This window comes from Dysidea avara, chromosome 2, assembly GCF_963678975.1.
Source record: "Dysidea avara chromosome 2, odDysAvar1.4, whole genome shotgun sequence".
Classification (NCBI taxonomy): Eukaryota; Metazoa; Porifera; class Demospongiae; order Dictyoceratida; family Dysideidae; genus Dysidea; species Dysidea avara.
This window is the reverse complement of record NC_089273.1, coordinates 14,336,285-14,362,454: the sequence shown is the minus strand read 5'-3', so window position 1 is coordinate 14,362,454 and position 26,170 is coordinate 14,336,285. Positions and strand designations below refer to the sequence as shown.

The window sequence follows — 26,170 nt, the reverse complement described above, 5'->3', positions numbered from 1 at the left end:
GAAACGGGACAAATACCTAGAAGGGCTGACGTGTGGGGTAAGACTTCAAAATATACGTGATTGGCGAGGGCAAGAACATGGAACAAGCCTACCTTCTGGCATATCAACGAGCTTATCGAAAACTTTTACTTGTTCTACCCATCGATACACTAGTCCCACTGATAAAAGACAAGGACTCTTTAGCACGTGTTGTCATCAAGAACGACGCGACTAGAGAGGAAAGGTCACGATGTTTACTCGAGTTTGTGATGGAGGAGTTAAGGGAAGGAAAAGCAGCGAGCTTCACGCAGTTACTGGAAGTGATGGCAGCACAGGTACACACTGGTAACAGCATCGTGTTGGATAGAGTTCTCCAGTCCATCCACATGGACGTCAAAGGTAATTCGACATGGCAGTGGTATCACCAAGGTCTTGGCGTGCCAGCACCTCTACCTGTCTACCTGACTCAAGGGGAAAACAAGGAAAAGGGGTCTCCCCACATATAGCTATGCATGTGTAAATAGTCTGTCAGCAGTCAATTAACTGTTGATTGACCACAAAAACAATTGATCATGTATAACTCAACGTGAGTTTCTCAGTGCATCACCCCTTGGCAACTTTATCCATGACCACCTCTGAATTGCTTTGCTGTGGTTGTGTGCCTTGGAGGATCATAATTATACAGTATGGTAGTACTGTATATTAGGGATCATGAAGGTTTGGACTTTTCTGGCGACGTGGCACCTTTGCAGTGTTGGTGAGGTATAAGCAAGCCCAAAAGTGTCTACGAAGCAGCCCAAAACAAGTTGCTGCAAAAAAATTTTTTTATTTAGCACAATTTTGTAATCAGCCAACCTTGATGCCTTCAGATGCTTAAGCATAATCGACAACCGCTAAGACTACAGGCCAGATTTTTTTTACTACTAGATGCTGCTTCAGCCCGACTGGTGCCTTTCAGCATTTGCAGTACATATAGTGCATGCTTCATAGACTTACCTGTGTCCTCCTTTATCCCCCCCTCCCTTCCCTCATTTTTCTTTGCTGATGTCAATTTGCAGTAGTGTAGCATGATGGCTTCCCTACAAAATAGGAATCATCCGAGTTTTCTGTCATGACTGGATTGATTGCAGAGGTCCTTCATCACTCATTTAAATTATAGCGCTGTGTAACTGACTGAACATAGCTGAGACGAAGTGTACACTTCAGTTTTCAGTTGTAATTGATGGTTCTGACTCGTTCAGATGCAAAAAATTTTATGGCATCCTTGGCATAATTCTTCCTTTTGATGTTGTATGCGCGGGCTCATTAGCCACAACTATGTTATGTTATTAAAAAAGTAAACAGAGGAAAATTAGGAATTTTCAGTTTGATTAGGAATCATAGCCATAAAAAGTAGGGAAACAAGGGTTGTTGCGTACACCTGTAGGAATACTGTTGGACTTTTAATCCCTAATTCAGTCAGGAGATATGTCCACTATTATACATCTACAGGTGTCCCTTGTTTCATTACTTTTTGACTGAATTAGGGATTAAATGTCCAATAGTATACCTACTGGTGTAGGGACATCCCTTGTTTTGGTACATTTTTGGCTATGATCCCTCATCAGACTGATTTTTCCTTCTACTAGCTATGTTTTTCTTTCTTACATGTAGAGAAGTATATGATTGCGGGGTTTGTAGCAATTATCTCTCAAGTAAGACATTTACATTATTACATTTTTAGATATCTTTGCTATTCCTTAAAATATAGGTTGACGTCAGTCAGAGTTGTCACTTAAAGTTGTTGCTGCATGGGATTGGATGGGGTCATTGTGTTACATATTGTTAGCAATCATGCAATCGTAGAGGGTTTATAACTTGAAGAAGTCCCCAGGAGTAGGATATTTGTCATTTTGTAATTCCCCACACCTTAAGCACAATGTAAAGTTGGCATGGTTGTAACTTAGCCGATAGGTGCAAAAGCTACATATTATGTTGAACCCACTGCTTTGTATATAGTTTAACTGACTCATGACTAGCAACCACTTCTTCATTAACCTAAATGGTACTACATAAATGTTGCTTCCAAAATGCTTTAGATAAAATGCCACTTGATAAAGAAATATAATTCTATAGTTACACCACATAATAACTATCTCTCCTATAGCTAGTTCATCTGTGCAAGAAGTCCTTCATTGTGAAGGCTAAAGAAAGCTTACCATGGGTATGGTATTGATATAGTTATTTTAGTCCTCAATTGTCGTCACTGTACATGTGATGACTAAATTCCTACCATTTCATACACCTTTACATCATCAGGAGTATTATCTACTCTTGATGTTGTGTTCTCTGTTGAAGCTATCCATATAATCCAAAATTAAACATTAGTAGAAAATTATTTGACTACGGATATATTACATAATGATACACTGATTTTGATATATGTGGTACATGGGGTAGATATTAATGTTGTGTATGTACTCTATTGGAAGCATATGCAGTGACAATAATAGTGAGAAAGGTAGAATTGTTGTTCTCTATATAGTCCAATATAATTGAGAATATGTGTGCTTGACTGTTCTTTTATGTAAGATAGTGCCATTTCAGCATCTCCTTTTATAGCTATATAGTATGTACAAGTTGAGCTGAGCCATGAGAAAACTTACAGCTAAAAAGATAAGTGTCAAGAGAAACGACACATACATACTACAGTGTTTACAACTATGTAGCCAAAATCTAGTCCCTCCCTAGTACATACATGTTGGGGTACAACAATTAGAAAATTTCTTCTACTTTAGCTGTAATGAGTCAAAATAATCAAGTGTCTCACAATGAGGAACTATTACCTAATTTGAAGGAACAATTTCTCCAGCAACTGAAAGAAGAAGTGTCATCCTACGCTTCACAACTTACATGCAACGTACGTATGTGGTAGGTGTGTGTGCTGTGTGTACTGTGTGGTCATCAACAAACTGGTAGAAGTGGCTATAGTCAAACTGGGAAGGAGAGAGCCAAACAAGTGTGCCAATAATAGGAGAGCAGTCAAAAGTACAACATCATTATCGGCGCTGAATCATTTGTTAGCAGGTGGAGTTGTACAAGTACTGTAGGAGCATGCATGCTACCCTCAAATGAGGTTGTGCAGAGGGACGAGGGGTTAATTGTACTGCTTGGAGATGCTATTGTTAGTTGTGAAACTGCAAAGGATCAACAGAAATCATGGAATACTAGAATACTGCCTGCTTGCTTTGAGACTTTCAGATCAAAAAGAATCAATGTACCTCTCTATCATGCTATGCCCTTACACTCTTTATCATTTAGTGTTTTTCACTAGTATAGTACAACTGCTCAGTTGCTTAGTTATGAAGAACACTTACTACTACACTCTGTATATTAATGTGACTGTGTTTTAATGGTATCTCAATCTTGCTGTTAGCTATGACAGTGTCTCAACTAAGTATTCCAATCAATAAATCCTTAAAAGGTGTGGTCGCATTGTTTTGACAAGAAGAATTGAAAATAAAGGTAAAGACAAGAGAGTAGTTAATTATACACCAGATTGTTGTTTATTATGCTGAAAGGAGGTTATGCAATGTGTTATTTAGCCACTAGTGTTTCAAATTCGACAACAAATTTCAAAACTTCAGTACAGACTTTTCGTATCAGAGAGGGTATACCGTATATAAAATTCTCCTATTTGAATATGTATGCCCAGTGTTTGTGTTGAAAATAGAAATATTCTAGAGTTTGTTAAGAGTAGAGCTGTTGCAGTAGCAAGTTACTTTTCACTCTAGACACAAAATTAATGCAGATATTTTCCAGCTGTGATTGTAAAATATCAATTAAGGATTTATGTATATAATTCGCTGTGCCTAGAGTCATGGCGCCATGACCGGACATTTTACTGCTAAGGTCACGTTGCAGTCACCCAATACTAATTCAAGTATCAAACACACTAGTTGTGTGAAGGTAAGTTTTTGTTGAGTTTAAGGCGAGCTAGGGTTGGCACCCGTCTAGTATGCCCCAAGTATTCGACTTTAGGGCACACGCCTAGTAATTAGTCTAGTGTGGCCAGACCACTTTTTTCTCCCACGATGCTTATAATTAGTGCCGTGGGAGAAAAAGCAGTCTGAGACTACCTAGTAATATGCTCCAAGTATTGGGGGTCACACGCCTAGTAATATGCCCCTAGTATTCGACTTTAGGGCACATGACCAGTAGTTGGCCTCGGGTCTTGTACTTTAGCGTTAGGGGTCAGCACAGCCTAGGTAAATGAAAGTCAGGGGCATCAGAGTAGGTGCAACCAATGAGACCAGAACCTTGCCACTTTTTTGGATGTCAGAAATAGAAAACTTACAATCTTGATGAATCCAAAACTAAGAACTGCATGGCACACAAAATGTGCAATACTTAGCAATTGTTTGATGTTAACAATTATAGAAACAACACTTACTGTAACCTGTACTTTCACCATAGTTAATTTTACAAGAACTTTCACCCACAACAGTTTCATGTCTACTTCCTCCATTTTAAGCGACTATCAAAATAATTATCGTAATATTTAGTTTTGGCTTGATTCTTCTTTGGAAACATTCTTTCCCATTCCATCTCTGTATTGATGAACTCAAATGGTGTGGTTCAGTGTTTAAAGGTGTTTACAATAGAAAGGTGCTTTTTGGTCAGTGTCAAGTTTTATCTGTATTGAACACTTTTCAGAGCTATATGTGACTGGGCCTGCGAAAACAGGGCATGTGGGCACAAACTACACCCAGTCACACTACAGGTCATATCACAGTATTGCAACGGAATATTTGAATTCTGTAACTTGCATCATAAAGCCAATTAAGTGCGTACTAAGAGCTGAAAATTGTCATAGCATAATGGTATTAAAAGTTATGAGTCAAGGAAATTTGAAAAAGTAGGCAAAATCATGTACCCACATGCACTATTTTCGCAGGCCCAGTCACATATAGCTAGCTAGCACCTTGCATACAGTGTTTACAGCCCAAAATTGCCACCAAATAGCATCCTAAAATAAGAAATTCTCAAAATTTTCTTAGGGGAGCATGCATGGCCTTTTGATGCAGCATGAAGAGTAAACCTTACCACTTTCACTTTTACTCTGATGCCCCCCTGAAAGTGATTCATAAATCTGAGCGTGATAATAATTGTCTACCTTGCTACTGCTCCGGTTTTGCTGTAATATCTCATACAGAAGTAGCAGTTGGTTTAGTTATTTAGAATACCAAAGCATATAAACAAGTAGAATCATTGTATATACATGTAGTTGCTTTATGCTTCCATTTCATACTTAGTAGGCCTTAGAGCAGTTTTCATACTGACCTCATACAAGTCTTTGTGGATACTTACAAATTTGAAAGTCCATCTGTGAATTTTTGTTATTATTGGCTCAAGTGCAATACTTGATAATTGCATAATTCACATGTGAATATGTTGGCTACCTACATCCCTATAAAGTTCATTATTTTTAAATTGTTTTTTTTTTACATTACTGTGTTAACATTCTTAGGAAATCTATCATGATCGAGCTATCTTCGACAACTTAACACGAGCAGGGGCTAATAGGTGAGTGCACTATCCATTTGTTCTGTTGACAGTCCTTGTTGTGTCCGTATAGTAAGCTAAGTGAAAAACAATATGATGGGATGTATTTGATCAGAAATAGTCCCATCGCTGATGTAAAAAAGGTAGGTACAATTTGTATTGTACGGAAACTCTAGTGACTTTTTAGATTTTGTCAGTTTGGGGTGGTGGAAGAGCTCGACATTACAAAATATATTATGATCCAGTAAGTGAAGTCTGTCAGTTGTACAGTGGAACCTCTCTGCAATGGGACCAAAAAGTTTAGCCATTTTTGCAGCAATAAAGTAGTCATTCTTTCTAAAGTCGCATCAATGTATGGAAAAATTGTGAACATTTTTAGGATCTTCAAAAGGGGTTTCACTTTTTAACTTATTAACTTACTTTTCAAGTAGTTTCCATTGTAGTTAACGCATCTCTATTGTCTCTGGAATCACTGTACGTTCACCGATATTCCTACTCTACTTAAACACTATCGTTCCAATAACCTTCCAAGGTCAGAAGTTTTACTAACTGTACCATATGGAACAATAGTAGCAGCAACTGTTCCAAGTGACACTTCATAATATAATTATCATTGTGTACACTCTTTTTGTAAATATACAGTATGCTCACTATACTGTAAAACATATTGGAAAGTGGTAATAGTTTGCAAAAGGCAATATACTTTGGTACGTAATCTACATTTATCTTATTTCACTTGGATGCTTAGGCAGTGCAATCAATTTTGTAGCAACAATAGTTTTGGAACTAAATATGAGCAAAGCATATATATATATATATATATATATATATATACGTATGAAGACAGACATATATATAGATAGATAGAAAGGTTAGAGTCATTTTAACCGTGTTTGAAGGTTTACATACATCAGTTTAAAAAAGTAACAAAGGAGTGGAATATTGTAGTGTTGAGAGCGACAAAGCAGTCAAATGTACGTATTATAGTGTGGTACATTTATTAATTTAGCTATACAACTGGGTCTTTCATTCATTGTATACAATTCATGCTCCTATAAATACAATAACATTACATTTTGCATTTTAAAATATATATTATTACTTTTGATCCAATGTAACTTCTGGATCAGTTATAATATTGTTTACTGAATGACAAGTACATAAAAACCAAGGACATCAGAATAGGTGCAATCATGTTGGGCCAGAGCTTCACCACTTTTTTGGCTGAAATAAAAACTTTCAAAGTTGATAAAGCCAAAACTTATTAAGGTATAACTATAAAGTTCTAGAGTTCAGAAAGCAGTATTATAATAGAGGTGTGGAATGCTTTTTGGTCAATGCCTAGTATTATCCCCAACAATGAACACCTGTCAGCCAGATAGCTAACACATTGCCTCCTCTCAAAAATTAATGTCTAATTTTTGGCATGTCCTCAAGACATCCTGAAATTAGCTGCCTTAAACATTAGGACTGAGCCTTAGCTACCTCTTTCACTTTTACTCGGACCAAAAATAACAGGTCATTATTCAAGTTCTCGGTCACATGTGACACAGCTAGAGACAGGCCAAAGCTAAAATTAATTAAAGCTATTTGTTCCCAGGCCAGATGCAATTATATAATTAGCATGGAGCTATATAATTCACATGTTATGCTCCATAGCTACATTGTAACAGATCTCATACCATTTGCATGTATAATTGACCACACACACACACACACATAACTGTCTAATGATTTATTAGGACCGTGCCATTCATTGCATCCACTACACAGACAGTACTTATAACTTATCTTTGTTGACCCTTAGCTGCAAATTTTCATTAAAACTGCCAGCAAAAGAGTTCATTTTTCCCAAAATGGGCTGTAATAATATGTGTACATGGTGTGGAATGAGACAATGGATGTATCTGGGAACAAAATGATCAGTAACTGCCCCCACCTGGACTAATATAGATAGCATTTAAGTAAGTTGCTGTTATACCAAGTGTTAATAGTAACAATAGCTTTACAGTGCATGGCAGGGTACCATTACGGATGGTCACAGGACATTTGCCGTCCAAATAGCCTCTGTGTCTGACAATAACTCATGCAGTTTGCTCAGACACAATACAGTTTATCTGTTTGGTTTATGACTTGTACTGCGTAACTACCACTTGGTTGCTAGGAGACACTAGAATGTACTAGGCCTACTCAATTACAGGGGATTTATCACTTCAGGGGGATTTATTACTTCTTGCAACACAGAAAGGTAAATTTCAAAAAGCATAGAGCGTCACATGGCTTCTTTAATTGACCAAAAAATGTTGTTCTATAGTCCAAAATTAGGAATGATAACAGTAAACAAATACCATAATGGGAGTGAACTATACATGTTTGCGGCTAGTTAACATGTAAGAAGCCATACCACTTTTATGCTTTTCACTCTCCAATGTAGCAAGAAGTAATAAATCCCCTGTAGCAATGTTACAATAACTCACAACAAGAACAATGAATGATGTGAACAATTAATTAATAAACCATGAAATGTCCCACACTGTCCTACCAAGACCGGTCAAGCCTACACATGACAGGACATTATGACCAATCTACTGCAAAACATTATTTTGTCACCAGGCCTACCCCTTAAGACATTCCACTTTAAATCCGAACCCCCTTCAAAAAAATCCTAGTTACGCCACTGCAGTAAATAGATGGACAATATTAGTAGGGATTCTAAACATTAGATTACTTATTGCACTGATAGTATGCTAGTAACCTGTACTAGCAGCCTGCAGGAAAAAATATGCTTGAATTGCATTAAAATCAAGAGTTAACTCTTGTTATGAAAGATTTGGTGAAATTTTTTAGGTCAATAGCTTACTAAGTAGTGACGTTACAGTTGGTTCATGTCAGAAAATTAGAATGTGTGTGGAAGTCACATTAATATTATTTGTCAAAATTAATAATGTGACTGTACCTCATTGACATGACACTAATAATATGTGACTGGGCCTGCGAAAATAGGGCATGTGGACACAAACTACATCCCGTCAATCAACAAGTCATATCTCAGCAGTGGAATAGAATGATTTACATTTTGTAACCTGTATCATAAAGACAATTGAGGGCTGAATATTGCATGACCATGCATAGCGTGATGGTATGAAACGTTAGCAGATTTTATGCACCCACATGCTCTGTTTTTGCAGGCCCAATCACATACTGTATTCATGGAAGCTCATGCTATTGTATTATTAGTAGCTGCTGTGTTCACATGTACGTTAAGCTGATACCCAAGTAGGCAGATACAACTCAAGTAAAAACACTTCACCAAATGATTGGGTGCACGTGATGTCTGATAAATTGCCCTTTCCGCATACAGTTTAATTAAATAAGGGCGAGTGTGGGCAAAGAAGATGGAGAACGCTTATCTTCTTGCGTACAAAAGATCTTATCGGAAGCTGTTACTTGTTCTACCCATCGATAAGCTAGTTCCTTTGATAAAAGACAAGGACTCGTTAAAACGTGTTGTCATCAAGAACGACGCCACTAGAGAGGAACAGTCGCGATGTTTACTAGAATTTGTGATGGAGGAGTTGAAGGAAGGAAGAGCAGCGAGCTTCGAACAGTTACTGGAAGTGATGGCAGCACAGGTGGACGCTAGTAACAACATCGTGTTGGACAGAGTTCTCCAGTCCATCCATATGGACGTCAAAGGTATGGTTATAACGCACTCCATAGACAGCAAAATTGATCTGTGAAAACAAGTGGTTTAGTAGTGTCAAGTCTATACTCAACAGTCAAAGACAAGAATTTGAAACCCCACCATTGGGTCACAGATCAAACACCCCTGCCAACTCTCATACATTAGGCGTGTGTCTCACTCTTTAGCTAGTAATCTCACGCCTAACCCTCTGTTTCTCACTATTTCAGTTTATTTCTCACACCTAATCTGCTTCATGATTAGCCCTGTGCTTAAAATTGGACAAACCTGTGCCTATTTTTGTACTTTCAGCATGTAGCAACCTTTTTTTTTTTTTTTTTTGGTGTTCACTACTAAAAATTGTGGAGCTGCACTTGGGTCTGGTCCACATTGCTGGTAGTGTTTGAGGTCTCACTCCTAAAATTGTTCAGAGGTTGGCATCTCTGCAGTGTAAGTGTTGATGAGGTGAAATTCTTGTCAAAGCACATACACACCTACAGTAGTGACACCACCCTGGAACTGGGTGACATTAATATTGTCTGGTCTGACCCACTTTTTTGGAATAGCCTGGTATGATTCAGATTAGGCCATGTATGAAATGGGAAATTTAGTTTGACAATTTGGAAGCCAGTCACCAGCTTCTTTTGTGAGCCACGCCCACTCATCAAGTTAAACCACATACACTTATTGGCCAGAGTTTTCATGTGTTTGTTGCTGCTGCAAGCTTACATGGAACCAGGCCCACTGATTCTACAAATTATGGTCTAGTCTTATAACAGGGAGGCTTCTGTCATAAGCCATGCCCACTTATTGGAAATATTTTGGTCTATGGTCTACTTTAAAGGTGGACCGAAGCCAATACTAGTATCGGTAATGTAAGGTACAGATACCACAGTAGACACTCACCACTTTTATTAAACCATCTCTAGCTAAGTTTCCAGTAGCTAGTAACTTATTTGAGCTAACAAAGTAGTGAAACAAAGCCTTTGTTACTCTTTTTCAAGTATTGCTGTAATTGCTCCGTGTGTATTCTAATATATTAGAGCACGTGAATCCTTTGTAATTAAATGGTAGTGAAGTTGTTCATCAAGAAATAAGTCTATGACTAATTGGCTTGAAAACGTTTGGTTGAAAAGCTGTAACAAACATCGTACAATTATCGGCCGCCCATGCATCTAATTGCCTTATCAATAAGCTTACAAGAAAACTACCTCAAATCAAGAAATTAGTAATCCACAATGATGTTTATCATGTTTAGCTGTTATACAATGAATATTTTAAAACTTGATTGAACTGAGATCAATCAAGTACTGTGATATTTTAATAGCTAGCTATGTATCACAACAATGAAATTTCTATAATAAACTTGTCTAGGCTTCAATGTATAGTATCGGTATAGGTATCGGTATCGGCAAATAATTTCAGTACAAATACTTGTATCGGAAATATTGGTAAAAAGTGGTATCGGTCCACTTACAGCCTACTTTGGTCTATAAGTATATACCTGAAACTATGCTAGTTTGTCAGGAAGGTGTATTGGAAGTTTGTAAGTATACATAAAGTCATACTCACTTATTGGTAGGGCTGGGACGAATATTGAAATTTACCTTCGAATATTCGCTAATAAAATGTTCGAATATTCGAAGCTTTGGTGTTAGCTTTCAAGTTACAAGTTTTCTTGTAATTATTCACATCCTTCTTAGGTTTTATCTTTTTAATTCTATTTAATAAGTTTGCAAGCATTTGGAAAGTGTATTGCAGCAGTACTGAATGACACGATTGATCAATTGCAATGGGCGTGTCTGCTATACTGCAATCATGCATAGGTAAACACCAAGTAATGGCTGAAAGTACATTTTCCATGCATTTTATAAGGTGTTTTAAGGCTGCAACTATGGTAGCAAGCTGAACTACGATGGCTTAAAAGTGGGCGTGGCACACAAATATTGATCACGAAGAGACAAACATTGATCACGCTAGAGAAATAAGCAGTTGCAATAAAGATAACGACGTTTATTTGTAATTCTTTCGTAGACTATGAGTGCATTACAAAGCTTCGAAAGATACTTTTATAATTTGAAGGTTACTTAACCTTCGAACCCACGAAGCATTCGAAGCTTCGTACCAGTTCTACTCATTGGAAACATTTTTTTTGCTGTCTGTAAACAGAACTACGTCTATAAACTGATTGTCAAGTATACAGTAAAACTCATTACTTGGTTTATTGCTACTTGGTGCTTTTATGACACAATTTATAATTAGTTATCGGACAAAATGAGACCAAAATGACCCAGATAATCCTGATGGGATCTGACCCACTTACAATATTGTGTGGTAACTTAATTCACTACTCTGTTGTACTACTGTATAACAACGAATTGGACATGACTAAAACACGGAACGGACTGGGAAAACGGGCTAGCAAACGGACTGGGAAAAACTTACCTGAAAACGTTTTTTGGTCACAGAAATTCATTGTATAGCTACTAGAAAGAATATAACACACAACGACGACCTGAAACAATCCTCTGAACTGCTCTGAACACGATTTTGAAGTCCGATATTAAGCCCTGCGCTTAAAGATAGTCTGAAATTAAATTTATTTTGTGCTTAATTAAAAGTGCACTTTCCGTTCGCATGTGTAAACAAGACAGGACACAAGCTTTAAGCCTGTTATGTTACTTGTTAATTGCTGCAATTCGTTGACGGCTGATCTTCAGTTTTACAGGTGACAGGTAGGCTTCGTGGCGGAACCATTAATCAGCTGGCAAGGCACTGGCTACTACAAATGCAGTCTGTGTTATTTTGTTTGTTTAAACTGTAGCTAACCAACTTCACTTTCACAGGCGCTCACACTAGCAGACTGGCGCTCTGTAAATTATTCCAGGGCTTGTTCCAGGGTTTAATGGCGGCTCGAGCACACGTTTAGAGGTTTGTTTAAGACTGTTGTTACATGTTATTCTTTGTAGCAGCGATTTATTGAGTTTCTATGGCAAAAAAACATTTTCAGGGAAGTTCCTTCCGGTCCGTTTGTGAGTCCGTTTTCCCAGTCCATTCCGTGTTTTAGTCATGTCCCAACGAATTCAGCAATACTCTAAGTTTAGCAAATCATCACCAAACTACCTCATACCTTGTGTACAATATGATAGTAGTTGTTTAAGTCTGTTTTGACAAGCCAAGTGTGGTTTCGTGGATACCTTACAAACTTAAACACACATTACAAACATGCATACATAGTTACATACGTGGGTGGTCCATTACACATTACTACATACACTTCCACACAGACTAATTGATGGGTTAGACCCAGCATGAAAAGTAACCAGGTGGGTAGCCAGCCTACTGATGTGTGTAGTGACTGATCATAACTTGTCCACAAGACAGCACAAGGAGCATCATGCACACTTTGACTTTCTGTCAGCTTACAACATGTATAACCTCAGTACAGTTTATCAGTAATGAAATTATGGGACAGTGAGAGCATTCTCACAAATTGTAATCATACCGTGTTCTGCATTTTTTTCTTTTTCTTTTTGTAATTCATCTATGGTCAATACCTGAGCCCTGCCAAATATAGCAGTATCAAAGAGGTGAACGTGAGTTCACTCCCAATGGTTTTGTACTGGATCAAGCATGTTTTCATGTTTGCGCACCTGAATGCCTGAATCGTCCATACTAAATGTATGGGATATTTTTAAAGCCTCATAACTCACTTGTTCTTGCCCATATCAAAGTGCTTTTTTGATAAACAGTTTAGTACCTTGTAGTCTAAGTTATTGGACTACATACAAGCTAGCTACTAGGTTGGTTGTGCAATTGTTTTCTTGGCAGCAGTTAGCAATGTGCATAGTGATAACTGGTTAGCTGTTGTGGTTAACCATGAGTCTCTTAGTGCTAAGAGACTTCTCTTTGAGTCTCTTTTGAATAAGAAACTTCTATTTAATTGAACTTCAAAGCATTGCTCACATACCATTTTCTAATGACAATAAGGGTTAGATGAAAGCACCTAAAAGTTGCTGTTTGTCTGTTAGGTGGCTTTTGTTTGTTCTAACTACCACTTGGTTGCTTGGTGATAATAAGCTTTTACAGCCCAAGGGAGTGAATATGAATGATCTGCACTGACTTCCTCCTCTACCATATTTAATGGCATCAATGTTAATTTATATCTAATCCAAAACAGCCAAGCTGTAAAAAAAGTGTGCGGCCCTCAAAAAGGCTATGGTGAAAAAAGATGTGAAATCCAAGGTGGCGGCCAAGAAATGGCTGTGATGGTAGGTTAATGGTAAAAATTTTAATAACGACAATTCAAGTGAATTTTTGTGCCACTTGGTCTTGGCAAAAAAATTCACCTAAATTGCCGTTATTAAAATTTTTACTATTAACTTACCATCACAGCCATTTCTTGGCCGCCACCTTGGATTTCACATCTTTTTTCACCATAGCCTTTTTGAGGGCCGCACACTTTTTTTTACAGCTTGGCTGTTTTGGATTAGATTTCAATTCTTTTTGTATTTGTATACCCCAAAGCCGGCCTATGGCCAGCTTTGGGACTTTTTTAACCTGTCTTTTTTTTCTTTACTACAAGAAGAAGAAAATGTGAAGCAGATGTACTTTAAATATTTCTGATTTATCAGTAAATGTACAAATTATATATATAATACATATATTTATCATAGAACTCTCCATGGTGGTTTCTTTGTAACTGAACACTCTACAAGGTGACTTCTTCTTGCTGCTCTCTCTGCAGGGTGAATGTTTGTAGCTGAACAATCTACAAGGTAACTTCTTCTAGCTGATCTATCTACAGGGTGATTTATTTGTAGCTGAACTATCTACAAGGTAACTTCTTTTAGCTGATCTCTCTACAGGGTGATTTGTTTGTAGCTGAATTCTGTGCAGGAGATTTGTTTGCAGCTGAGTTCTTTACAGAATGGTTTCTTTGTATCTGAACTCTCTACAAGGTAACTTCTTATAACTGATCTTTCTACAGGGCAATTTGTTTGTGGCTGAATTTTCTACAGGGTGATTTCTTTGCAGCTGAACTCTCTACATGGTGGTTTCTTTGTAACTGAACTCTCTACAAGGTAATTTCTTCTAGCTTATCTCTCTACAGGGAGATTTGTTTGTAGCTGAACTCTCTACAGGTGATTTGTTTGCAGCTGAACTCTCTACATGATGGTTTCTTTATAGCTGAACTCTCCACAAGGTAACTTCTTCTAGCTAAACTTTCTAAAGGGTGATTTGTTTATAGCTGAACTCTCTACAAGGAGACTTATTCTGGCTGATCTCTCTACAGGGAGATTTGTTTGTAGCTGAACTCTCTACAGGTGATTTCTTTGCAGCTGAACTCTCTACATGATGCTTTCTTTGTAGCTGAACTCTCTACAAGGTTACTTCTTCTAGCCGATCTTTCTACAGGGTGATTTGTTTGAGCTGAACTCTATACAAGGAAACTTCTTCTAGCTGATCTTTCTACAAGGAGATTTGTTTGTAGCTGAACTCTCTACAGGTGATTTGTTTGCAGCTGAACTCTCTACATGATGGTTTCTTTGTAGCTGAACTCTCCACAAGGTAACTTCTTCTAGCTGATCTCTCTACAGGGAGATTTATTTGTAGCTGAACCCTCTACAGGTGATTTCTTTGCAGCTGAACTCTCTACATGATGGTTCTTTGTAGCTGAACTCTCTACAAGGTAACTGATGTCTCTACAAGGTCACTAGTTTGTAGCTGAACTCTCTACGTGGTGGTTCCTTTGTAACTGAACTCTCTACAAGGTGACTTCTTCTAGCTGATCTTTCAAGAGGGTGATTTGTTTGTAGCTGAACTCTCTACAAGGAAACTTCTTCTAGCTAAACTTTCTAAAGGGTGATTTGTTTATAGCTGAACTCTCTACAAGGAGACTTATTCTGGCTGATCTCTCTACAGGGAGATTTGTTTGTAGCTGAACTCTCTACAGGTGATTTCTTTGCAGCTGAACTCTCTACATGATGCTTTCTTTGTAGCTGAACTCTCTACAAGGTTACTTCTTCTAGCCGATCTTTCTACAGGGTGATTTGTTTGAGCTGAACTCTATACAAGGAAACTTCTTCTAGCTGATCTTTCTACAAGGAGATTTGTTTGTAGCTGAACTCTCTACAGGTGATTTGTTTGCAGCTGAACTCTCTACATGATGGTTTCTTTGTAGCTGAACTCTCCACAAGGTAACTTCTTCTAGCTGATCTTTCTACAGGGTGATTTGTTTGAGCTGAACTCTATACAAGGAAACTTCTTCTAGCTGATCTCTCTACAGGGAGATTTATTTGTAGCTGAACCCTCTACAGGTGATTTCTTTGCAGCTGAACTCTCTACATGATGGTTCTTTGTAGCTGAACTCTCTACAAGGTAACTGATGTCTCTACAAGGTCACTAGTTTGTAGCTGAACTCTCTACGTGGTGGTTCCTTTGTAACTGAACTCTCTACAAGGTGACTTCTTCTAGCTGATCTTTCAAGAGGGTGATTTGTTTGTAGCTGAACTCTCTACAAGGAAACTTCTTCTAGTTGATCTCTCTACAGGGAGATTTGTTTGTAGCTGAACTCTCTACAGGTGATTTCTTTGCAGCTGAACTCTCTACATGATGGTTCTTTGTAGCAGAACTCTCTACAAGGTAACTTCTTCTAACTGAACTCTCTACAGGGAGATTTGTTTGCAGCTGAACTTTCTTCATGATGGTTTCTTTGTAGCTGAACTCTCTACAAGGTAACTTCTTCTAGCTGATCTTTCTACAGGGTGATTTGTTTGTAGCTGATTTTTCTACAGGGTGATTTGTTTGCAGCTGAACTCTCTATATGGTGGTTTCTTTGTAGCTGAACTCTCTACAAGGTGACTTCTTCTAGCTGATCTCTCTACAGGGAGATTTATTTGTAGCTGAACTCTCTACAGGTGATTTCTTTGCAGCTGAACTCTCTACATGATGGTTCTTTGTAGCTGAACTCTCTACAAGGTGACTTCTTCTAGCTGATCTTTCTACAGGGTGATTTGTTTGTAGCTGATCTCTCTACAGGGAGATTTGTTTGCAGCTGAACTCTCTACATGATGGTTTCTTTGTAACTGAACTCTCTACAAGGTAATTTCTTTTAGCTGATCTGTCTACAGGGAGATTTGTTTGTAGCTGAACTCTCTACAGGTGATTTGTTTGCAGCTGAACTCTCTACATATGGTTTGTTTGTAGCTGAACTCTCCACAAGGTAACTTCTTCTAGCTGATCTTTCTACAGGGTGATTTGTTTGTAGCTGAACTCTATACAAGGAAACTTCTTCTAGCTGATCTCTCTACAGGGAGATTTGTTTGTAGCTGAACTCTCTACAGGTGATTTCTTTGCAGCTGAACTCTCTACATGATGGTTCTTTGTAGCTGAACTCTCTACAAGGTGACTTCTTCTAGCTGATCTTTCTACAGGGTGATTTGTTTGTAGCTGATCTCTCTACAGGGAGATTTGTTTGCAGCTGAACTCTCTACATGATGGTTTCTTTGTAACTGAACTCTCCACAAGGTAATTTCTTCTAGCTGATCTCTCTACAGGGAGATTTGTTTGTAGCTGAACTCTCTACAGGTGATTTGTTTGCAGCTGAACTCTCTACATGATGGTTTCTTTGTAGCTGAACTCTCTACAAGGTAACTTCTTCTAGCTGATCTTTCTACAGGGTGATTTGTTTGTAGCTGAACTATCTACAAGGAAACTTCTTCTAGCTGATCTCTCTACAGGTGATTTGTTTGCAGCTGAACTCTGTACATGATGGTTTCTTTGTAGCTGAACTCTCTACAAGGTAACTTCTTCTAGCTGATCTTTCTACACGGTGATTTGTTTGTAGCTGAACTATCTACAAGGAAACTTCTTCTAGCTGATCTCTCTACAGGGAGATTTGTTTGTAGCTGAACTCTCTACAGGTGATTTGTTTGCTGCTGATCTCTCTACATGATGGTTCTTTGTAGCTGAACTCTCTACAAGGTGACTTCTTCTAGCTGATCTTTCTACAGGGTGATTTGTTTGTAGCTGAACTCTCTACAGGTGATTTGTTTGCAGCTGAACTATCTACATGATGGTTTCTTTGTAGCTGAACTCTCTACAAGGTAACTGATGTCTCTACAAGGTCACTAGTTTGTAGCTGAACTCTCTACGTGGTGGTTCCTTTGTAACTGAACTCTCTACAAGGTGACTTCTTCTAGCTGATCTTTCAAGAGGGTGATTTGTTTGTAGCTGAACTCTCTACAAGGAAACTTCTTCTAGCTGATCTCTCTACAGGGAGATTTGTTTGTAGCTGAACTCTCTACAGGTGATTTCTTTGCAGCTGAACTCTCTACATGATGGTTCTTTGTAGCTGAACTCTCTACAAGGTGACTGCTTCTAGCTGATCTTCTACAGGGTGATTTGTTTGTAGCTGATCTCTCTACAGGGAGATTTGTTTGCAGCTGAACTCTCTACATGATGGTTTCTTTGTAACTGAACTAGGTGACTCCTTCTAGCTGATCTTTCTACAGGGTGATTTGTTTGAAGATGAACTCTCTACAAGATAATTTCTTCTAGCTGATCTCTCTACAGGAGATTTGTTTGTAATTGAACTCTCTACAGGTGATTTTTTTGTAGCTGATTTCTCTACATGATGGTTTCTTTGTAGCTGAACTATCTACAAGGAATCATTTTGTTAACAATTTTGACAGTAATAACCTATGTACTTTTTATTTCCGTTGCCCTGTTCCAAATGTTTAAACATTCCAGCTCCTACAAATTATTTTATTCTTTAACTTGTACTCTTTATACTACCCCTTGTAATTATTATTTGTAGTTATATAGCTTATTGTAATTTGTAAGTAATTAATTATGGCTACCAGTGCAAGACACTGGTAGACCTTTAGTTCTGTAATTTAATTGTTATAAGCTCTTAAATATTGTTTAATTTTGTTTATTGATCTGTACAGTTCTGTAAAGTATTAATTATATAACCAAGTACTAAGAATAATACGAAACGCGGTTAAAATTACGTAATAAATAAATAAATAAATAATTAAATAAATAAATAATTAAATAATTAAATAATTAATAATTAATGTTTGAGAAAACTACGAGGCCTAGAGACATGAACTAACCGGGGATAGATTCGCCTGTGAATGAAGGCACAAACGTATAATCGTCGCTCCTGTTTGTGCTGATGACTTGACCATACGTGTAATTCTATATAACGCCCTGTACCACACCCTTGCTTAATTACTTACATATTGCGCGAAGAAGATTAGTGATGCCCGTGCAGGAGAGCCAGAAGCCACTTGTGTAAACAAGAAGATTACAGAAGCCACTTGTGTAAACAAGAAGATTACAAGTAAGTTTATATGTTTGTAACATCTCAAGTCTCCATGCCAGCTGCCAGTGGATTCACTGATTCATGTAAATAAACAATACAAGAAAACATTAAACTGACATATGCCACGCTCTTTACAATAAGCTTACAGTTACATATAAAATACAAGTAAACAATTTTGTCTTGTGCAGCTGGCATGGCGAACTTTCTTTGTGTTGGTGTCAGGCAATTCAATACGTGCTTAATCTTTTTTGCCTTCACCTGGCGTAGCTACTAGGCTCTAGTGGCTTGGCTGTCTTCCTTTATCTGGTTCATCTGGCTTGCATACGCCTACAGCATTGTGTAGCTATCTCCTGAAAGTTGTGTATGCATAACTATGGTGTGTCACCCATCACTGTGCCATTGCTACATCACTGATGAACCTTACTTAGCTCTAGTTGATGTTGATATGCATTGCTGTATATTGGCTAATAATTTTTATCTGCATGGTGATGTTGCCTATAATGTATTGCTGCATACAATACTGCAATAATGTATAGTTCTCTCCTGTATGTTTTGTATACATATACTTTGTACACATCACTGTGCCATTTATACCACACCAATGATGTACTGGCACTTAGCTACTGGTGGCCTTTAGTTACGATGCCACTATAGTGTTATATCTGTCACTACTGTGACATATTGAGTTGATTTGGGGATAATGCATTCACCACCTAATAGCCTCACCGGGGGGCTGTCACGTTGGTGTATGTACTTGGTTATATGTGACGCGGTCCTAGTAATAATAATAATAATAATAATAAACAATAATAACAAGGTAGCTTCTTCTATTGATCTCTCTACAGGGCGATTTGTTTGTAGTTGAACTCTCTACATGGTAGTTTCTTTGCAGCTGAACTCTACAAGGTGATTTCTTCTAGTTGAACTATCTCTTTCCATAGTTGCATGAACTCCCTACAAGGTAACTTCTTCTAGCTGATCTCTCTACAGGGTGAATTGTTTGTAGCTGATCACTCTACAGGGTGAATTGTTTGTAGCTGATCTCTATACAGGTTACCTGTTTCTAGCTGATCTCTTGAATTCTCTTCAGGGTGACTGCTCTATTATGATGACTGCTCTATTAGAGTATCTCGATCTCGCACTTGCTGCACCAAGTTGGATTTCGTGTTATAACTCCATAGCTTTAAGTCTGATTCTTCTACACCATTGAAGAACCTTTCTAAGATGATTACTCCATCTATACAGCGATTTTCAAAGCATTACCCCAAGCGGTTTATCTGGTAGGCATGGCAAGTAATAGTTTTTTATTAGCTAATCTCGATTGCGTAATTGTTACACACTGTTGGTTTTTTCGTTGTATCTTCCTGGTTTTTAGCTCGATTTCTTTCAAACCACAAAAGGTTTGAGGTTCAATAGTTAACCTATTCACCCACCGATTTTCAGCTTCTTCCCATACGCGGTTTACCCTGTAGGCGTGACAACATATTGGTGTTATTTTTCGTGAATAATCGCTCATAACTCTTTGCCTGTGTATCGTATTCCAACCAAAGTTGGTACAGAGATGCGCCTTTATACCCCCCTTCTGTGTGCCAAATTTCAAGGCGATCGGATATGGCGTTTGCGTTTTATAGCAGTTTTTGTAAGTGTGCGAAAAGAGGAAGAAAAATAAGAAGAAGAAGAAGAAAAAAAACGAAGAAACTAAGCCAATTTGTGAAGTCGCATATCTCGGGAACGCGCGAAGCGATTTCGCTCAAATTTGGAATGTGGAGTGCTGAAGGTGGAGGGAATGTCCACAGCAAAAATCGTCTTGTTTCATCAAGGCAGCACAGAGCTACGGAGGTGCGAAAATTGCGTTTTCTTCCTTCCTGTCAATATACTCACGGGTGTTGCGCGCCGGCTTCTTGGGCTGCACGACATACTACCGTGTGTCTTGATTTGGGAGGTAGGTAAGAAAGTACTCTCTCTATTTGTAAAAATGCTAAATGTTACGAATGGTCCTTAACCATATGCTTTACCTTATTTAATTCCGTTTTGGCCTACTTTTACAGCTATAATCTCATCATCGTTGTTAACAAATCCACCTATGTACCACAACTAGCCTTCAAGTGTACATGTTGTGTTGTGGTAGGGTATGGTGTAACCATATATTCTTTATGATTATTACACTTTAGCTATAATGAATCAAAGTGAGCAGACACCTCACGAAGGGGAGCTGGTACCTAATCTGAAGGAGCAATTTCTACAGCAACTAAAGCAAGAGGTGTCGTCTTATAACTCAAAACTCCCTACTGGTTCTGCTGGTGTTATCAGATGGAGTGGAAACATTGGACCAATCAAACGAGTATGTTTGTGTAGACATGTTTGTGTGGTGTGTGTGTGTGTGGGGAGTGGGAGGGGGGTGCGTGAGTGTGTGCATACATGCATGTGTGCATGTGGGTACGTGTGTGTGTGCATGCATGTGCAGTGCATGTGTACAACTGTCCATCATGTAACGGGTGAAGGTTCAGGTGGGACTTCAATTTCCCACAATAAACTTGTTTTAGTCTTGAAATCAAAATAGTTTTAATTCAATGTTTTTGCTAATTTTAAATTTGTGTCCACGCAGCTAATACTGTACTATATCCTTTTCTAGCAATTAATCAATCTTGTTATATAATTTAGTACTATGCTATTATTAAATTATTGATAAATATTATAATTTAGCCTATTTTGCAATTTATGAGCTATTGTAATTTGGTAATTGCTTTGCTAGACTGTACAGTCTGTACTAAGGAAATGTAACTCCGACCAACCACTTTATGCCACAAACTACACGCAGAAGTACGTATTTCAACTGTTAAGTACCCTTTCATCTAAAAAATTAATTATTCTCGGTAGCCTATACGTACACCATGTTCAGTTATATTATGATCATATAGCCCATCATTCATATCATCAGCAGTAATTCGCTTCACCCATACTGTACATACCTGGTGCAAAGAGAACGCTTGCCTACCTGGAAGATAATACCGGTGGCAATCTGGCAGTGTACAACTTTCATTTATCATATACATTACAAAAAACTTTTTGCTAACGTAAACGGAGGACACAGACAGACAGAGAGCCACACAATTTTTCCAAAATGATTACAGTAATCAGGTGCACACCCTGCAGCCAGCTGAAGGCCAACCCCAGGGGGTGTTCCTGGCTAGCAAAATAACAATCAAAACTATCTTTAATATCATTGTGTAAACTATTCAAACTTTGCAAATTGTATCGGTACATAAACAGTTGTTCCATTTGTGGCCACAGTTGTTCCATTTGTGGCCACACCAGCAATGCCAAACCAAGCTGTATTGGGCTCTCAACTAAATTAAATTATAGTATTGCAAATGCATAGGGACTAAAGGCCTAGGTTAAAGTTACTAATAAAGATCAAATGTCTGACTTAGGAACAAGTGTCAAATGATAACTAATTGTTTCAGAATTCAGCATTAATAGGAAGTTTTACTATGACTCGAGTAGCACACAGGTGTCCCAGTGGGTAGGTGTGACATTACAGGCATGATAGCCAAAGGGTTTGGTTTCCTTTGCGCGCATGTGTGTGTGTACATGCATGAGTGTGCGATGTCTTGAGCATCTTCATACATATGGATGAAGACCGTGTGACCTTAATGGTAGTGGAGAGGAGGAGGTGTGTGTGTGTGTGTGTGCGTGTGTGTGCGTGTGCGTGTGTGTGTGTGTGTACATACATGAGTGTGCGATGTCTTGAGGATCTTCATACAGCTGGATGAAGACCGTGTGACCTTTATGGTAGTGGAGAGGAAGTGTGTGTGTTTGTGTGTGTATACTTACATACATGAGTGTGCGATGTCTTGGACATCTTCATACAGCTGGATGAAGACCGTGTGACCTTATGGTAATGGAGAAGCGTGTGTGTGTGTTTAGTGTGGCATGTACCTGTGCACACGCATGTGGCGTGTGTGTGTGTGTGTGTGTGTGTTAAGGATGGGCAATTATTCAATTATCGTGATAATCGTGATTATTTTATTGGGAATAATTGACATCGTGTACTTTTCATTGACTAATGATAATTGAAATCAGCAATTATCATGCAATAATCATGACAGTCAGAGAAATATTTGTAAAATTTGAATGTAAATTTTACCATTTAATTGACAATTTATGATGTGTTTAGTGTTTTTCATTACAAGAGTTGAGTGGACAATAATCGTGATAATCGTGATATTTGTTCATGACAATAATCATATAACGAAATATCAATATCGCCCATCACTAGTGTGTGTGTGTGTGCGTGTGTGTGTGGCGTGTGTGCAGTGTGGCTAGTGTGTGAGTGGCGTGTGTGTGTGTGTGTGTGTGTGACGTGTGGTTGTGTGTGTATGACGTGTGTGTGTGTGGTGTGCGTGTGTGTGTATGACGTGTGGTGTGTGTGTGGTGTGTGTGTGTGTGGCGTGTGCTTGTGTGTGTATGGAGTGTGTGCATGTGTGTGTGTGTGTGTGTGACATTTGAGTGTGTATGTGTGGCGTATATGTGTGTGTAGCGCGCGCGTGTGTGTGTGTGCATACATGAGTGTGCGATGTCTTGAGCATCTTCATACAGCTGGATGAAAATCATGTGACCTTTATGGTACTGGAGAGGAAGAGATGTGTGCACAGTGTGGGTGTGTGCGCAGTGTGTACATGACTGCATGTGTGGGTGTGTGTTAGAGGTGTTCCGATAGACAAATTTTGAACCGATCCAATATAAACCAATATGCTGAGTCTGAACACCAATACTGATCCGATATACCAATATAATATAATGTAGCTATCCATTTAGATTGGAGGAAACTAGAGAACTTTAACATTTTATTTTCTTGTCTTAAGATATACACTTAGTAAGCAGTTCAAAGTGCAAACAATCACTGACAATGCTTCAGTGCCTGTGGTGGTGTGGGCTCAATTAACAACCCAGACAGTGAGGCACCCACATAATATTTTAATGCATGCTCCCTCAGAGATGAGTCTGCATTACTCCGTATTTTAATGGCTTGTAAACATGGCTGGTTGTTTCAAGCTGTGTTTCTAGGTTATTCATCCCATGGTTGCTTGTTATAGCTCTCCACTATGATCATTTGTTGTACGGTTGGTAAGTATTGTAACAATGAATGTTTGCTACGTGCGCATTTCTATGGCTTCTCATAGCACAGGGCGTTTTTCTTTTCACTGTGTGTCGTGCGGCCCAAGAAGCTGGCACACCACACCGTGAGTATATTAACAGGAAGAAAGTAAATGCGATTTTCATATCTTGGCAATTACACATTTGCAACCCGTGGGTGTTTGCATGGATAGTTACAGTCATGCTGAATTAGAGTGATATGTAGAGGGCTTGTTTCCACTAATTAACAGTGCATTTTTTTGTTTACAGGCAGCTGTCAACAATAATGAGTTGTACTCTAAAGAAGTTGGATGAACCAATGGGTTGTACGGGTTTAGAAAACCGTCAGGCCTTTAGTAGTGCCCTCACTACACTCAGTGCTATAGCTCAGGGCATTTGAGTTTTCTAAATCCTGCAGAATCCTGGTTCTTGATGTCTAGCTATTGCACATCACTGGTTTTATGTCACAGATTGTTTCAGGAATCATGGCTGATAAAGAGAATTCCAGAACAATCAGTTTGTTATTAGAAAATTTATCCACAGTATATGATTTCTTGAAGATTAATACTGCTAGGTCCCTAAATTCTTTGTACTCAATCTTGTGGAACTTGATGTCTATTGCTTTTGCATGGTGACGTTGTAAATGAATAATATTGTATTTTGAATTACAGTGGGACCACAGTTATCCAAACCCCTTGGGACCATGGGTGGTCCATAATCCATATCTCTGAAACTGTGTATCTATACAAATAACCTTAAAGAACATTTTGTAAAAATATCAGTTGTATTCAACTACCCTAATAGAACAGTCACTACCCTAATAGAGTAGTCATTTCTGTAGTTTGGTTAAACAAGAATCCATATATGTGGGGTCTAGGTAACTGAGGTTCCACTGTATACAAACTTTGCTTATTCAATATTTGTATTATTACATTATTCTTTTTTGAAGGATGCTCCGAACTTGATTCAATCACTAAAGAACAGTAAAAACTGTATCCGGTGGACTGAAGCTGCTAGTGCTCCACGTCCCATATACTCAGCTACTGCTGTTGTACACAACTACAAGGTCTATATTGCTGGCTGTAGTGGTCCTGGTGGAGATGTGTATTACAAAGTGTTCATGTATGACATTGCTAATAACAAGTGGTCAACATTACCTGATCCTAAACAACTGCTTGCTGTACATGAAATTATTGGAGGCCGCTTGACACTGGTTGGTGGTCAAGATTGTGAAACTGATGAAATCAGTAAGAGTTTAAGCAGTTATGATGATAGTAACCAAACTTGGATTAAGCATTTTCCTGATATGCTAAACCCTCGCAACAGATGCTCAGTAGTTAAGCATGGCAATTCTGTGATTGTTGCCGGTGGCACTAACATTGATGCGTGCCTTTCTACTATTGAAGTTATGAACATTATTGAAATGAGATGGAGGGAGGTAGCCACTCATCTTCCTTGCCCAATGTGGAACATGTCTACTACAATCTGTGACAATGAAATGTACATAATTGGATATGCTGGTGAAGATAACATGCGCCATAAAGCTACGTATCGGCTATCTGCTGATGATATTGTTCACTCAACCACTGCAAAATCTTGGAAGTTTTTGCTTCCTCCACCACGACTCCGTACCACTGTAGTGTCCCATAGCAACCCACCACTTATTATTGGTGGAAATGATCAGCTTTTTGACAGTGTAGCAGATGTCAATATGTTTAATGCTGAAATGAATACATGGACACTTGTGGATACTCTTAAGACTCCGAGGGCATACTCTATTGTGGCTGCTATAGATGACAAAGCCATTATTGTTATTGGAGGTTGTCATAAAGCAAAAAATCGTACCACTTGCATGCAATCTGCTATAGCGACAGTTGAAATAGGTCAAGCTGTACCCAGAGATGATCACTTTGTGCAACAGAATGATGACGGCAATATTGTGCTTCCTGATGACAATAATATTATTGACCTTCCTGATGACATTGATCTTGATTTTGTTGAGATTCCTGATGAGGATGTGAATCCTCCGTTTCTCTATGGTTCATCTTCACCTGACACAGAATCTCTAGATTATGATTATGCTGATGAATTATATTAGCACTTACGTACTTTAAGATTATTTTATATTATAGGCCAGTAACCGGAAAACTTTTATGTACCTTTACACACGTGTACCCAAAATACTGTAAGTCTGAATTACTGTACCTGGCAGGCATGCATCCGAACTATAAGTTATGTTCCAGATTATTAGTGTGCTATGGTCAATATGATCTTTACACTGTACAGTAGATAAGTAAATATTGACTAGTTGCTATGATCTTTTTGTGGACGCTCAGACCAAAGGATATATTTTATATATGCATCTATTGATTAAATTTTATATATGCATCTATTGATTAAATGGTAGCTCTATGTACAGCAATATTGTACTATATCTCAATTTTAATATTAACTTCATTTCCGCCTAACAAATGCTGGAAACTAAAACTGATCAT

The 26,170-nt window shown here is 38.3% G+C and overlaps 1 protein-coding gene across 2 annotated transcripts; it reads left to right on the top strand.

The window, feature by feature from the left end:
• Positions 1–25,871, top strand: LOC136246670 (uncharacterized). Of its 2 annotated transcripts, none has more exons than XM_066038219.1 (3): positions 1–378; positions 20,711–20,880; positions 24,625–25,871. In XM_066038219.1, exons 1-3 carry the CDS (start codon positions 78–80, stop codon positions 25,771–25,773), a joined length of 1,620 nt encoding a protein of 539 aa, XP_065894291.1. In that variant the 5' UTR covers positions 1–77; the 3' UTR covers positions 25,774–25,871. The 2 variants fall into 2 exon arrangements, with proteins under 2 accessions (XP_065894291.1, XP_065894290.1); XM_066038218.1 differs by lacking the exon at positions 1–378 and adding an exon at positions 8,879–9,219.
• The last annotated feature ends 299 nt before the right edge of the window (positions 25,872–26,170 follow it).

Excerpts from the sequence above, each read along its gene's own strand:
- LOC136246670 (XM_066038219.1), top strand. The coding sequence starts at position 78 with ATGGAACAAGCCTACCTTCTGGCATATCAACGAGCTTATCGAAAACTT. Across the intron at positions 379-20,710 it reads CATCCACATGGACGTCAAAG|CTATAATGAATCAAAGTGAG; the intron begins GTAATTCGACAT and ends ATTACACTTTAG. Across the intron at positions 20,881-24,624 it reads ACATTGGACCAATCAAACGA|GATGCTCCGAACTTGATTCA; the intron begins GTATGTTTGTGT and ends TCTTTTTTGAAG.